The 14550-nt window shown below is 32.2% G+C and overlaps 1 protein-coding gene across 2 annotated transcripts in view; it reads right to left on the reverse strand.

Moving 5' to 3' along the window:
- LOC148845987 (uncharacterized) overlaps positions 1-5245 on the reverse strand; it is a 39474-nt gene extending 34229 nt beyond the window's left edge. The window contains exons 1-2 of one of the 2 annotated variants that reach the window (XM_088953433.1): positions 4565-5245; positions 4051-4095 (exon numbers count right to left, since the gene is read on the reverse strand). In XM_088953433.1, coding sequence (XP_088809559.1) covers positions 4051-4095; positions 4565-4678 — 159 coding nt within the window. In that variant the 5' untranslated portion in view covers positions 4679-5245. The remainder of the gene's footprint in view (positions 1-4050; positions 4096-4564) is intronic. The other variant, XM_088953434.1, reaches the window with a different exon arrangement.
- Positions 5246-14550: the final 9305 nt, after the last annotated feature.

Genomic DNA, 14550 nt, shown 5'->3' on the forward strand with positions numbered 1-14550 from the left:
ACCATCTTTAATCTTAGAGATAGAACCTTTGTGATTATTTTATACAGACTGGATACAAGACTAATAGACCTGAAATCTTTCACCTTCACAGCTCCTTCCACCTTTGGAATCAAAGAGATAAATGTTGCAACTTGCATTTGCCAATTTTTCAATCTTCTTTTCCTCCCATAACTCCTTGAACATTCCCATCACCTCCCCCTTCACTATTCCCCAGCAAGCTTTGAAAAAGGAAATGTTAAAACCATCCAGCCCCGGTGTTTTACCTCTATCATCTTCTTCACAGCCCCCCAGACCTCCTCTTCATCGAATTCCCTTTCCAACCACTCTCTCATACCCTCTTCAATTCTGTCAAAGTTCAATCCCCCTAAAAAATAGCTTCTTCTATGCCCTGATTGAAAAAGATTCAAATAAAACTCAGGAATTTTTTCTGCTACCTCTTTTTGATCATCAATTATCCTTTCATCTTCTTCAATTCTCAAGATAGCATTCCTTCTCCTCTCCCCCCCCCCAAGGCCTGAAAATATGCAGTATTTTTATAGGAAACGGTAACATTAATTCCTTTAATCATAAAATTACATACCAGATATTCCATAGCTAAATTGCTGATTCCATAACCAGATCCACTGTTACAATAAATCCCAGAAAAGTTCACTCCCATTTGATCCTTGTTTGGCTAAAACATCAGCCAGGCCACTGGCAGTTCTTCTAACCCATTTGAAATCTATTTCAATTTCCTTTGTAAGACACCAAATTTCTCTCATAGCTTGTCTGTGATTGCAGATTCCCGACTTTCCAGCTTTCATCCAATCTTAATTGTATCATCCACTGAGAACTCCTTAAACAACTCAGTTGTTTTTACCCAATGCACTACCTTAATAGTGATGCAATCAATCAAAACTTCCCTCAATTTTCTTTTTCCTTGAAAGATCCTATTATGTCTTTCCTCCCATACTGCCCATAAAAACACAGCTCTTGTGGCTCTCCACAACATCCTTCCCCTTCCCTTCAGTTGCCTAAAGAAACTTGCTTCAAAAAGGCTTAACACATTAGGAAGAGGAATCCACCTACAACCAACAAGAGAACAAAACCATTCCCAAATAAAAGAGACAAAAGTGCAGGAGATTAATAGGTGCCCAATAGTCTCACCACAAGCAAAGCAAAGAGAACAAATATGAGGGAAAAGGCACTAATTTGGCCTTCTTTCATGAAGTACATCACAGGTATTGATCTTTGAAAGAGCCACAACCTAGCAAAAAGCCCTCACTTTTGGAGGCACTGGGCTGCACCACACCTCTTTAGCTAGGAAAGACACTACTACAGTTGAAAAGTGGAGGAGGGCATTGAAACAAGAAGAGCAAGAATACAAACCAGAGGGGGAGGCTGATCAGATCCTACTTTCCTCACAAAAAAGAGTCCAAAATTAAACAATACTCAACGTTGAGAGAAGTTCATCCATTGCCCCCATCCCTAAGCCCTCTCCTCAAACCCAAGTCCCAAGAGTTCCCATTACAATTTACAGATGCAATCACTTTCCCTTGTTCAAAGAAAGGGAGTATAAGTAAGGAAATGTATCCATCAGAGGACTAACCCCAAACCAAACATCTTCCCATAAAAACACTTTATTACTTGAACAAATGCCATACCTGAGAAACAGACAAAGAGAAGGGGTGACTCCATATATGGCCTTCCAAGGGGATAAACGAGAAGCCCTGGGGAAGAGACCAGCCTCCCAGCCATTTGATTGCCTACCATGAATACTTGCTATTACTTTATGCCACAAATTCTACTACTCGTGGGGCCATCTCCAAGCCCACTTCTCCAATAAGGCTACACTCCTCTTCATGATATTGCCAATGCCTAAACCCCCTTGTTCCTTACTTCTAGTCACCACCTCCCACTTGACCAAATGATCCTTCTTAACATCACCCAGATCCCACAAGAAATCCCTCATAATTTTCTCTAATTTCCTAGCCACACCCACTAGAATAATAAATGTTGAAAGGAAGTACATTGGCAGATTTGCTAAAGTCAACTTAATTAATGTGATTCTTCCCCCAATGGAGATATAATTTCCTTAGCTGTCAAGGTGACACCTAGGCGGGTGCCTAGGCGACAAAGCGCCCTTGGAGGCTCACCAAGCAGTTTCGTACATTGTCTTATAAAATACTTTTATATTGTTATCTTTTTAGATTATAATTATAAAATAGACATTATTAAAACAAAAATATTCATTTTTTTGTTTGCAAACTAATTTCTTTTTATTATTTTCTTATTTGTTAGGGTTTAATCAACACAAACATTACTAACTGCTGTATTGAACCCTCAAAGACTTCAAAATCTGAACCGACCAGTAAGGGAAGAACTCAAATTTTCGTCTAAGCAACACATTTCTTCTTCCACGTTTTCTTCTTTTCCTATAACAAAAATAGGGGTTCAGGCCCTATATTTTTTTAATTTTCTTTTCTTTCTTCTTTTTCTTCTCATAAATATGTTGATTTCTAGACTTAAACATGAAGTTTATAAGTTTCTTATGAAAATTATGGATAGCTATTAAAGAAAGATGGTTATGGAACCTAGGGAAGTACCCAAGGATATGTGGTTTTTACTTAAGAAAACCCACCATCTAGGCAACTAGGCGACAAGGTGCCCCCCCCCTGTCGCCTTGGCGCCTTGAAAACTATGTCAATTTCTTTGCCATCCAGCTAACTTGTTCTCAAACCTCTCTAGAACTAGGTATGAAAAGCTCCCCAAAAATGGATTCCCCCTGAGTGGCAAGCCCAAATAGTTCATCATCAATTGCTTACCTCACAACCCAAAGATGCAACTAGACCAGTGACCTCCTCCTCTAGCCTATTTAATCCCACCACGAAACTCTTGCTCCAATTCCCCTTAAGATTAGATACCCTTTCAAATAGGCTTACTAATACTTTAAGATTCTCCCTCTCTCCCTCGAAAAAAAAAAAAGAATTAGTCCATCTACGAATTGCAAGTGAGTAATCACTATCTCCTCCCTCCTAACTCTCCACCCTTTTAACAAGTTACTAGCATCTGCCCTAGAGATCAAACCACTCAACACATCTACAACTAGAATGAAAAGGAAAGGGCACAAAGGGTCTTCTTGTCTTAGGCCTCTCTTTGCTAGGAAAAAATCTCTAGCCATTTTTTATCAACAAAAAATCTCTAGCCATGACACCTCTCCTTTTCCTCCCAGCCTTCCCTTGTCAAATTATTTTCCACCTCTAATATATCCAGCCTCGCCATCATACCCAAAACCACCTTCTTTCTCTCATTCACATCTCCAAACACCAATTTACTCCAAGACTTCAGATCCCCCCACAAGAAACTGCAGCTTCTTCATCAACACAAAGAGCCAGCCAAGACTTTAAATGATAACTATTCCACTTGACTTCAACAAATTGAAGAAAACTTGGATGTCCTAACCACACATTCTCAAGCCTGAATGGTTTAGGACCTTCAAGCCTAACATGCACCCTTAAAAGTACTAGTTTATGATCTGAAACAGGAAAAAACAAAGTTTTTTGTTTCAGATCTGCAGAGAACTTGTCTCATTCCCCATTCATCAAGTATTTGTCTAGTCTTCTTAAAATCAGTGGATCTTGCCCATTTGACCAAGTAAACTTCGAGCCCACCAAACCTGGCTCTTCCAAATTCCAATTCATCTCTTCGAATAAAGTCCCCAAACCTTCTCATAGCACTTGTCACACTCCTATCCCTTCCCCTTTCATTGCCCCCCCCCCAAAAAAAAAATAATAAAAAAATAAAAAACTCCCCACTACGTTAAAATCACCTCCTAGCAACCAAGGCTTCACTCCTGCATCATGAGAACCTTCCGATTCCTCCCACAACTCCTCCCTTTCACTATCCAGGTTTGGCCCACATACATTAGATACCATTAGAGAGAGAAATATTTGACCATCAAGAATTTAGTTTATTTACATTTTCAACAACAACAAAAGGCTATAAGCTAAGGTAAGCATGTAATATAAAATTTTCGATAAAATCAGAAAATAGCAAGAAGGGGAAATGTACCTCTCTAAAATGTGGAATGCGCGTCAGTAGTAGTCTTGTTATTCCCTGTGACGAGCAGCAACAATACAAGGTGATTTTCTAGTTAATGTTCATTGGCAACTCGGTTGCAAATAATAGATATTACAATCTCAAACAATCAAAATTTTCATCAAAGGAGCGATTGATGAACACAACAAAAAAAAAAAAGAGTAAAAAAAGTAGTAAGAGAAAAGAATAACGCGAATGACGAAACTGACGAGATTGATATAAAAAAAAAAAAAAGTAGGAAAATAAAATTTCTGAAGGACATCTGTTAAAAGCAAAAAAAGGCACCAACAAGAAGTAAAATATCGAAGCTTTCTAACGAAAAATACCCAAAAAAAACAAGCTTTATCTCCTCTAATAATACAAAAACTCTAGGTATTCAATATCTGTAAAGTGAAACATCACACTGAACACCGTGAACGCAATCAAAACCTTAAGCTTATACTTCAAATACATGGAAACGGATCACTAAGGTTTTCGGGGATCTTACATTTTTCCCACAACGCATGCAAAGGCTCTCAATCTGGTGAAGAGGCACCGACACATCGTCCTCCGCAGAAACTGCTTCGGCAGCCGACCTTACATCCACGAATGAGTCTCCCATGTTTAACTGTGTTCCCTTCGAAGAAACCCACAGCAGCGCCCTGACTCAAGTTCGCTGCCTTAGGTTGGTTTTTAAGTTTGAATTCAGAAGATGCAGAGGGAAGAAGCTCGAAACCTCTGGAATCAGCTCTATCTATCTATATTACTACGTATAAAAGAGCGAATGCCCCTTCTTTTATGTATCTTTAGACTATAACAGTTCATGAATTGCCCACTTATAACTGTTGAAAATTGTTCATGAATTATAAATAATTTTGTCTTTATCAAACAAAGAAAGAACAAAGAACTCGAAGCTTCCACTCTTTCCGTCTCACAAACTTTTACAACCCTTCTAACATAAATACGGATGTCAATGGATCGGGTTCAAAACGGAGTGATTCAACCCTAACACGACTTGCTACGCATACACGAGTAGGGAATACCGAGTCTGGATTCAGTAGACCCTTCAATAGAAGGTGTGCACGTCGCTCCATTCTGTTAAAGGTTGTAAGCCCGATTCAAGTGGTTAGGTAAAAATAAAACCTAAGCCCCTTATCTTTCCCCCTCATTTGTTTGAATTCTCTTTCCCTAGTTTCATTTTCACTGGCGACAATTTCAACGAGTTGGACGGCGTGGAGTCACTGGCGACAATAATCAAGCATCCACCACCCTCATTTTCCTTCCAAACCTATTATTACTCTCTAATCTATATTCCTTAATTAATTAAACTAACTTAACTTACTTGTTTCTTAACAAAATTAACTTATTAATTTAATGTTAAATTCACTAAAATAATTAAAATTTTAAAATTACTTAAACTAAATTAATTAATTAAAATGAACAATAAATAAAAATTATCAGAGTTGGGTGGCGCAAGGACTTCACTCCCTATCTCCAATCGGGTATTCCTATTAACCCCATCCCCATCCTTGTCCATGCAAGGTAGTCTCCATCTTCGCCCCCATTAGGTCAGGAAGTCCAAGTACCGGACGGGGATAGGGAAAATTCCCATCCCCATTTGAATATGATTTACATAAAGCAAAGCCATAATAACTAATTAATTGAATCAATTAAATACTTAAAAATAGACATGAGGTCTAAACATTCAAATTAATCTAGTTAAGTACATTAAATAATTATTGTATTTATTAAGTTAATTATTTCAATTAAGTATAATTAATTAATTAATTTAACATTTTGTTAAGTAATTAGTGCAATTCTTATATCAATAAATTATTAAATAGAAAGGACAGATAGTGAATGAGTCAACATAAAACATCCCTTTTTTATTAAATTATACTAATGCCCTTAATAATTTGTAAAATAATTAGTTATCAAATAGATCAAACATTTAATAATTCATTATATGATTAGATTATTATATAAAACAATTATTAAACATTTGTTTAACTTATAGTAATATGTAAAATGCATAGATTATTATTTATATATTTAATTTGATTAACTTTAATTAACTTAGATTAATGGGTAAATGCAAGAGACCATGAGGTTCATTTGGATCCAACACTAAGTATAACCCATTTTACAATTTGCAGATGATTGCATTTTTTTTTTTTTTTTGCCAAATACAACCATCCCCACTTGCATGAAAATCCTATCAAATTATGCAAAATCCTTAGCCCAGTGCAAAATTTTCAACAAATCCACAATTAGTTTATCAAAGAATATTCCTCATAGATTTTTAAAAAGGCTCTCAAGAATGCTTAAAATTCCTATGGATGCTAACCCAAAAAATTACTTGGGAGCTCCCATAATCACCAAGAGAGTTACAAAAAAACATGTTTGCTTTTATCATAGAAAAAATGGCTCAGAATTGGCAAATTGAAGAAAAATTCTCTCTCCTTAGTTGGTAGACTTGCTCTTGTTGACTGTGCCACTAAAATGCTATGAGGTCTTTCAAGCTTCGCAAAAATGCCATAGATAATCTAGACAAGATTTAGAAGGACTTTCTATGGACCAATAATGATGGAAAAAAAAAAAAAAAAAAAAAAAAACCTTAGATCTCTTAAATTGGGAGAGAGTTTGCACTCTCAGAAGATGGGGATAGATGGGAATAAGAAAGCTCCATTGGATCAATGAGGCAAATCTAGCAAAATTAGGGTAGAGGATTTTACATGAAGAGGACAATCTTTGGATCAAGGTTATTAAAAGCTATAAAGGGCATCTCTTGAGCATGGAGAGGCATTGTCCTTGTTAGAGATTTCATTAGGAAAGGCAATTAATGGCAAGTTGGGAATGGGAGGTCTATTAGCTTCTGGCATGACAAGTGGGTGACCAATAAACCCCTGGCAGAAGTTATTAATGACGAGAATATGGAGAATGATTGCTTGGATTTGATTGACTTTGAGAGAGTGTTGGAATGAGGATAAAATTCGAGTTGAGATCACTGACCTTTTGTGGTAGGAAATAAAACCGATTTTTATTTTGCATAACTCATTGGAGGACAAAGCTATCTAGGAGTAGGAGTGTAAGTCTAATGGGTCCTTTTACCATTAAATCAGCCTATATGTTGAAATAATCCTCTATTCTTGGGCACAATGATGCTACAAATTGCTTAACAAATGTTTGAATATCAGATGCCCCCAAGTCATAGCAAGTGTCCCTACAAATCATATCCTGATTAGTGGCATAACAACCACACATTTGTTACTGCACTATTTCTAAACTAACAAAATAATAATTAAAACCATCATTAGAATGATCAAAACATCATACAATAACATGCATAAATGATAAACCCCAATTACAACAGCCTGCTCTCTCTTGCAACCTGCATTGTCATTAGCGATATTATGTTGTTTTTTCTCTAGGGTATAATTTTTTGTCCACGGGAAGCCATATTCATGTGGCTGGAATAAAAAAAAGGTGCTACTATTATTCCTTATTTCATGATAAGCATAAATACTCACAAATAAGGTTCTTTGCGTGTTGCGTCCATACATCACCAATTGGACATTTATAAAACTATCTTCCATATTTTTTTCTATTTTCCGCATGCACACATGGGTCCTCTTCTAATAGTGGCCATAACTATACAATGAAACATTTGATCATCATACCATAACTAGACAATTAATTCCTAGAAGCTATCTTTATAAAGATACAACTTTATAACAATTGGTACATTACATATCATAATTAAAACATATACACACTAAATTGTTCAAGAATGCAATAAAAAAATACAATTAAGTATATTAACATGTAAGTTGTAATGGTTAACCATTTTGAACATGATTTCATCCCAAACATGTTTTATTCATTTTGATGCATGCGATTCAACTTCAATGGTTGTTAGTGTTACACCATAAAGCATCCCTCCATCTCCTTCGATGGGAACATCATTTTGGCGGAACCGGTTCCAATACACATCTTGTATTCTTGACATCTAAATGAAATTGTGCATCACACAACAAGCAAATACAATCCTAATTTGCTTGTGAATCAAGTATGGAGGCATCAGCTTCAATATCAAGAATCTTGCCTTCAAAACACCAAAACAAGATATATGACAACCCTCAATGAAGAATGCACATAATTAAAGTACTCACCGGAATTCTTGGGACAACCACCTCTTCCTTGAAAGTCTCTTAAATGGTATCTCTCCAATCGATATGGATCTAAAAATCCAAGCATATTAGTGTATTGAATAAATAAACCTTATGAAATTATTTGATATTTTTGTTAACCTTCTAGTAGTAGAGGGAACATATTGTCAAGGTTTTGGACCACCTCCAAGAAAACCCTTGAATCACGTGTAGGGACCTTCTATCCTGATTCAACAAAAGTGAACATGTCAAATGAACATGCACACATCACATTCTAGGTAGTTGTTGACTTTTGTCCTCTAAATGGTACTTGCTCATTACCGGAAACATAAATATTGACATGTGTACCATTTATTACACCTACACAATTCTACATGAAGAAAAAAATCCAAACGAAGGATTTTTATTGAGGGTATAATGAAGAACAAAACATCCCACACATAGAATGAGTTACCTCAAAGCATGGATGATATTTTAGATTATTGAGAATATGTAGTGGAACAACTATAAGGTCACATGGCCGTACAATTTCTTTTCCAGATTTACAAATGCATTCAAAGAAATGTTAAAGTGTTGTGAAATTGTTTCAGCAGAATGTTGAAAGTGGTCTATAGTATCTCAATTTGATTTGTTGTATCCTATGGCCTTTAAAAGAATTCCAATTTATTCATCAGTTAATACATATCGACTATCTTTCACTAGCCCTCACTATCTCAATGAACCTACTAGGCTAACAAGCATTGGTGGTGTCATTCTAAACATATCCACACATCTAATACCAGCACTAAAAACGGAATTTTTTAAATATTTGATCCAATCAGTATGTCATCATGATAGGGCGTCTTAAGAAATACATTTCTTCTTCTCTCTCTACCTCAATGAGGTATATAAGCTAACTTATGAGATAAAAAAATATGGATTGTTTAGTCAAACAACTTGTTGCAAGTTGATGACCCCTAAGCCTACACTAATATCCACATGATGACAATCAAACACACAAATCCAATAAAAACCACTCATTTTACTTGATCCATTAAACCAATCACCAACATGTTTCAAGCATAGATTTGAACCTACACCACCATCCATCTGATGGTTTTAGAAAGAAAGAACACACACACACACACCCACCCACCCATTCATCTTCAACCCATTAAACCAATCATCAACCCGTTTCATGTATAGATTTAAACTTGCAATACCATCCATCTGATGGTTTTAGAAAGAAAGAGAAAAAACACATTCATTCTACTTAACCCATTAAACCAGTCATCAACCTATTACAAGTATAGATCTGAACCTACAATACTATCCATTTGATGGTTTTATAAAGAAAGAAAGAAAAAGACAATCCATCAAATCAAGAAAAACCTACTGCTATTTTAAGAGTGAATTGCAATACCATCCATCTGATGGTTCTAAAAAGAAAGAAGAAAAAATCACACACACATTGCTATCGATCCATCAAACCAACCATTAACCTGTTTTAAGTATAGTATGAGACTGGACCTGTTACACCCATTCATATGATGGTTCAAGAAACAAAGAAAAAATATAGAAAACAAATCAACCCATTCAACCAGTCATTAACTTGTTGTAAATATAAATCAAACCAGCACTACCATTCACATGATTACATTCAACATATTAGAACTAAATCTAGATAGTAGTTTAACTAGTAACAACTACTTAAAAGTTAAAAAGTCATATGTATTTGTAAGTTTATTAGATAGAATAAATTTAAAGTGTAGTTCAATGGTGAAGGGCACCCGTCACCCAGTTCTTCCTAAGGTTTGGAGGCATGTTCAAAAACCACTTTCTTGCATCAGGTTTCTCAAAAACTTCATACAATTTAACATGATCATTATAGTCAAGCCCATACATTAATGGAGTTCAACTATTTCAACACACAAGTCATGGATATTTGACCCTACAGCTTTCTACTCAACCCATTAATTGCATCCACCAACCTATCGAACCTCTTATCAACTAATATATTTGCTCACAATTGCCTTAGAGAATTTTGAAGGTCTCTTCTTACATGAATTTTGCTTAGATGTTGTAGTAAAAACCTGATCAACATCAACATTGCTTGAATCATCAATTCCTGGTGATGGTTGTTGGTTCTCATCAATATGTGAATCAGATGAGACATTTCCCTCATCTCGAGGTGGAAACTCTATGCTACACGCTAATGATGTTGAAAACCTTCCTATAGATGTAGTTCCCCCAAATATAACCTCAAGGTTTTCAACATCTTGGTACAACTCACTTTCAACCAATTATATACCAACCAAGGTTTAAAATATCGACACAATACTCCCCGTATTGAACTTACCAATTGGTATCCCATGGAACGGATACACTACGACTGACACAATACATGTCCAGTTGTGCGTATCAGCACGAAACATTGGTGTGCATCACACTGTATCGACTGATACGGGCCGATATGTGGCGGTATACACTAATAGTCAGATACACATGCATCTTCAAATTGGAAAACATCAATAGCATAACTCAAATTCAGTCTCTATGCTTAATCCACCTTTTGTCTAACTTGTTGAACCACTAGGCCGCCTCTTAGCTCGTGATAATAAATGAAATAAAATAAAATTTTATTAACTTTATTATTAACATGCAATCTAGCCAAATACCATATGATTATGTTCAATAGTTTTAAGTTTAAATTAAAAAAGAACAATATTAAACATGGGTATCTTATGAACATTAACGAAGTAAATAATATACCAAAAATACATTTATATAATAAATTAATTTTTAATCTCAATAAATTTATACAAGTAAAAATACTAATAAAAGAATAATTATTTTAGTACTTAAAATTCATAAATTTGAATATGATATGTATCTTCAAATTTTAATATATTTTTATAAATTATTTATTAATATTTTAATTTACACTAAAAACAACATATTTATTATTTACAAAAATATTTTTTTTACAAAATACTCAAGAATATAATATTAAATTGAATATATCAAATCCACTAATTTATATATATATATATATAATGATTTTTTATTTCAAAAAATTTATAGAAATAAAAATGTTTTAATAGTTGTTCCATTATTTTAGTGATTAAAATTTATAAATTTGCATATGATATGTATCTTCAAAATTTTAATAGATTTAATATATTTAAGTTAAGATTATATATTTTTATAAATTATCAATTGATATTTTAATTTACAATTTACAATGACATATTTACTGTGTACAACAATAAATATATTGTTTATCAAACATTTCAAAATTTAATATTTAGTTGACTTTTTTTGTTAATGTTAAAAAGTAAAAATAGTAAAATTGTATAAGTTTTGTGTCTTGGACTTTTAATTGATGGATTATCAACAAAATTGTTTAATATCTATGCATCTCGTTATATTACTTATAATATATTTCTGCATATATATCATTAAAATATATATTTCTTATGTATTTATACATAAATAGCCACAAATATGATAAACGTTGTATATTTATTATGCATCTCGTTGTATATTTATTTATTTCTCTTAAATAAATGCATCCCATTGTATATTTCTTATGCGTGTGTGATTTTCTTTCTTCTTCTCTATAAATAAATATACAACATTACTTTCACGAGAGAAAAAAATAAAAAGAAAATTAGATTCCATGAAGTTGATCCTTCCGGGTGGAGAAGACGATAGGAAACATTGCTTCTCAGAGGACGTTCGTGTTCCAAAATGATAGTCATAGAGATTTGATTTCAGAATTTGGTTTGCTAAAGATATTTAGTATAAAAGACATTTCCTAATAATTGTAGAAGTTCTTGAATGGCACTATGAGGGTTTGTAGAAATTTTGGAACAACATCGATTTTCTAGGTATGTCGTTCAACAAACTTGAGATTTTTTGCACTTTTTTTTCATCATTTGGTCGGCTTTTAAATTTAAGCTATCTCCTAGGGAATCTTTATCATCCATGGGACACTAGGGTGCCAAAAGGTGAAATTTTATGAACCCTAATATGCTATTGTATTCACTATTTCTATTTCGAGACTTCGAGCACTGTAACATAGTATTGGGTCAAGAAGACAAGACATGTGGGTCAGATCATTTGCATATCTTACCGCCCAACCTGTGTATCTGTTAATTAAAGTTACTATTCTTCGATTCAACCGATCAATTCGTAACGTAAGGTCACGTTACTATTAATTAATAGAAATTTTATTACAATTACCACTTAATCGGTTGTTTGATTAATTTAATTTACTATTAGCATAAATTTAAGTAACGATAATTATTGACAATAATTAGTAACAAATGATTTATTACCATTAACAAAAAAGTTATTAAACTTAATTAATAGTTGTTAATGAATATTGAATTAAATATAATTAATATGTAATTAATGGTAAATTATTAATAGAAATTTTATGTTAATTTACTAATAATTAATAGAAAAAATTTATAAAAATAACTGTTAATTAATAGAATATTTATTATAACATCATCCTTTAAGTATAATTTTTGAAATTTAATTTTCAGGGAATTAATTATTAGAGTTAATTAAATATTCAGGAAATTAATTTTCTGAAAATTAAATATTCTAATAACATAATCAGAATTGAATATTTTCTGAAAATAATTTTGTGAAAATTAGGTATTGCAATAAAATATCACAATTAAACAATTTTCTGAAAATAATTCAATAAATATCTGAAAACATATTTCCGAAAAACAATTTGAAAAATAATCTAAAAAATAACTAATGATTATTGTAATTATACAACCTGAAGAAAATTTTAATAATTATTGTTATTGTAAATGTTTAAGTAATTTAATTATAATTTAAATAATTTAATTATAATGTAAATAATTTAATATTTTAATGATACTTTTCTGAAATGAATTTAATTTTGGCAAATTAATTTTCTGAAAATTTGTTTAATAAATTAGTTTTCTAAAACTGAATAATTATTAGAGTAAATTATTTACACTAAATATTCCAATAAATTTATGATTAATTAATTACTGAAAATATAAAAAATTTCCAGTAAATTAGATTTTCTTTGAATTAACTTTCACTAATTAAATTATCAAAACCGTGAAATTAACTATCCCAATAAGTATTAAAAACCAATGTAAATTATCAATAACTATGAAAATTATTAAGTTTTCCAATTTACTGTGCATCACATGGGCCTTGCTAATAAATATTTAAAAATGTCAAAACACAGAAAATACAAAAAGAAGTATAAAAGTTTTGTAGAGAACATTTGAATACAACTTTAATATTATATATTAATCATATTAAACAAAAATAAGTGTGAAAAATAAAATTTGATTATACTAATAATGAAAATGAAATACTATAAAGTTGACCCAAGAGTAAACCAATTTTCCTATCAATGAAAGTGGTGGGGCAATGGTTCAACCATCTAGGCCGAATGGGTATGCCCCATTGTCATAATTAAATAATAAAGATTAAAAACTTAGATACAAATACAATAAATTGTAAAAATTAGAAATAAAAATTATTATTATGCATTCATCACATTAAGAGTATAAATTTAATAAATAAAAATTGTTTTTTTATCAATGATGAAAATGAAATAAAAAAAAAATCAAGGAAAAAAGAGAATTAAAGTCTAACTTGTGACACCACTAGCTAGGTCAAACCATTCAATAGTTCAAATAGTTAGGTTACCGTATTGTTGATCAAGCTAATGATTTTTTGCAAGTAATTTGATGACAAATGGATCTAAAATACTGGTCTAACGGGTCAATTGGTTGATCAGATGATTTGACTATGAGATAAAAAAAAAAAAAAAAAACGCTAGTAAAAAACCAATGTTCTAAAATTGAACAAATCCACATTTGCCTCGTGGTCAAACAAGTTAACTTGTGATGTCATAAATTAGATAATAAAAATAAAAACATAAAAAGCATTATAAAATTTACAAAAAAATTAAGCATGTATTTAATATTATATATTCATCGTAATAAACAAAATTACTTTTACAAAATGAGAATTATTATGATTAATGATTGAAATAGCTAAAATGCAGAAAAGAGTAAAGCAAACAAGTTAACTTGTGATGTCATAAATTAGATAATAAAAATTAAAACATAAAAGGCATTATAAAATTTACAAAAAATTAAGCATGTATTTAATACTATATATTCATCGTAATAAACAAAATTACTTTTACAAAATGAGAATTATTATGATTAATGATTGTAAAGAAAACAAATATGCCCATTAACATGGTCAAATAGATCATATTTTTCACTAATACACACCATTTTAGATTATTTATCTTAGTTCATGGGAT

The sequence above is a fragment of the Nelumbo lutea genome, chromosome 7, assembly GCF_056320005.1.
Source record: "Nelumbo lutea isolate HS-2025 chromosome 7, American lotus-T2T, whole genome shotgun sequence".
Taxonomy (NCBI): Eukaryota; Viridiplantae; Streptophyta; class Magnoliopsida; order Proteales; family Nelumbonaceae; genus Nelumbo; species Nelumbo lutea.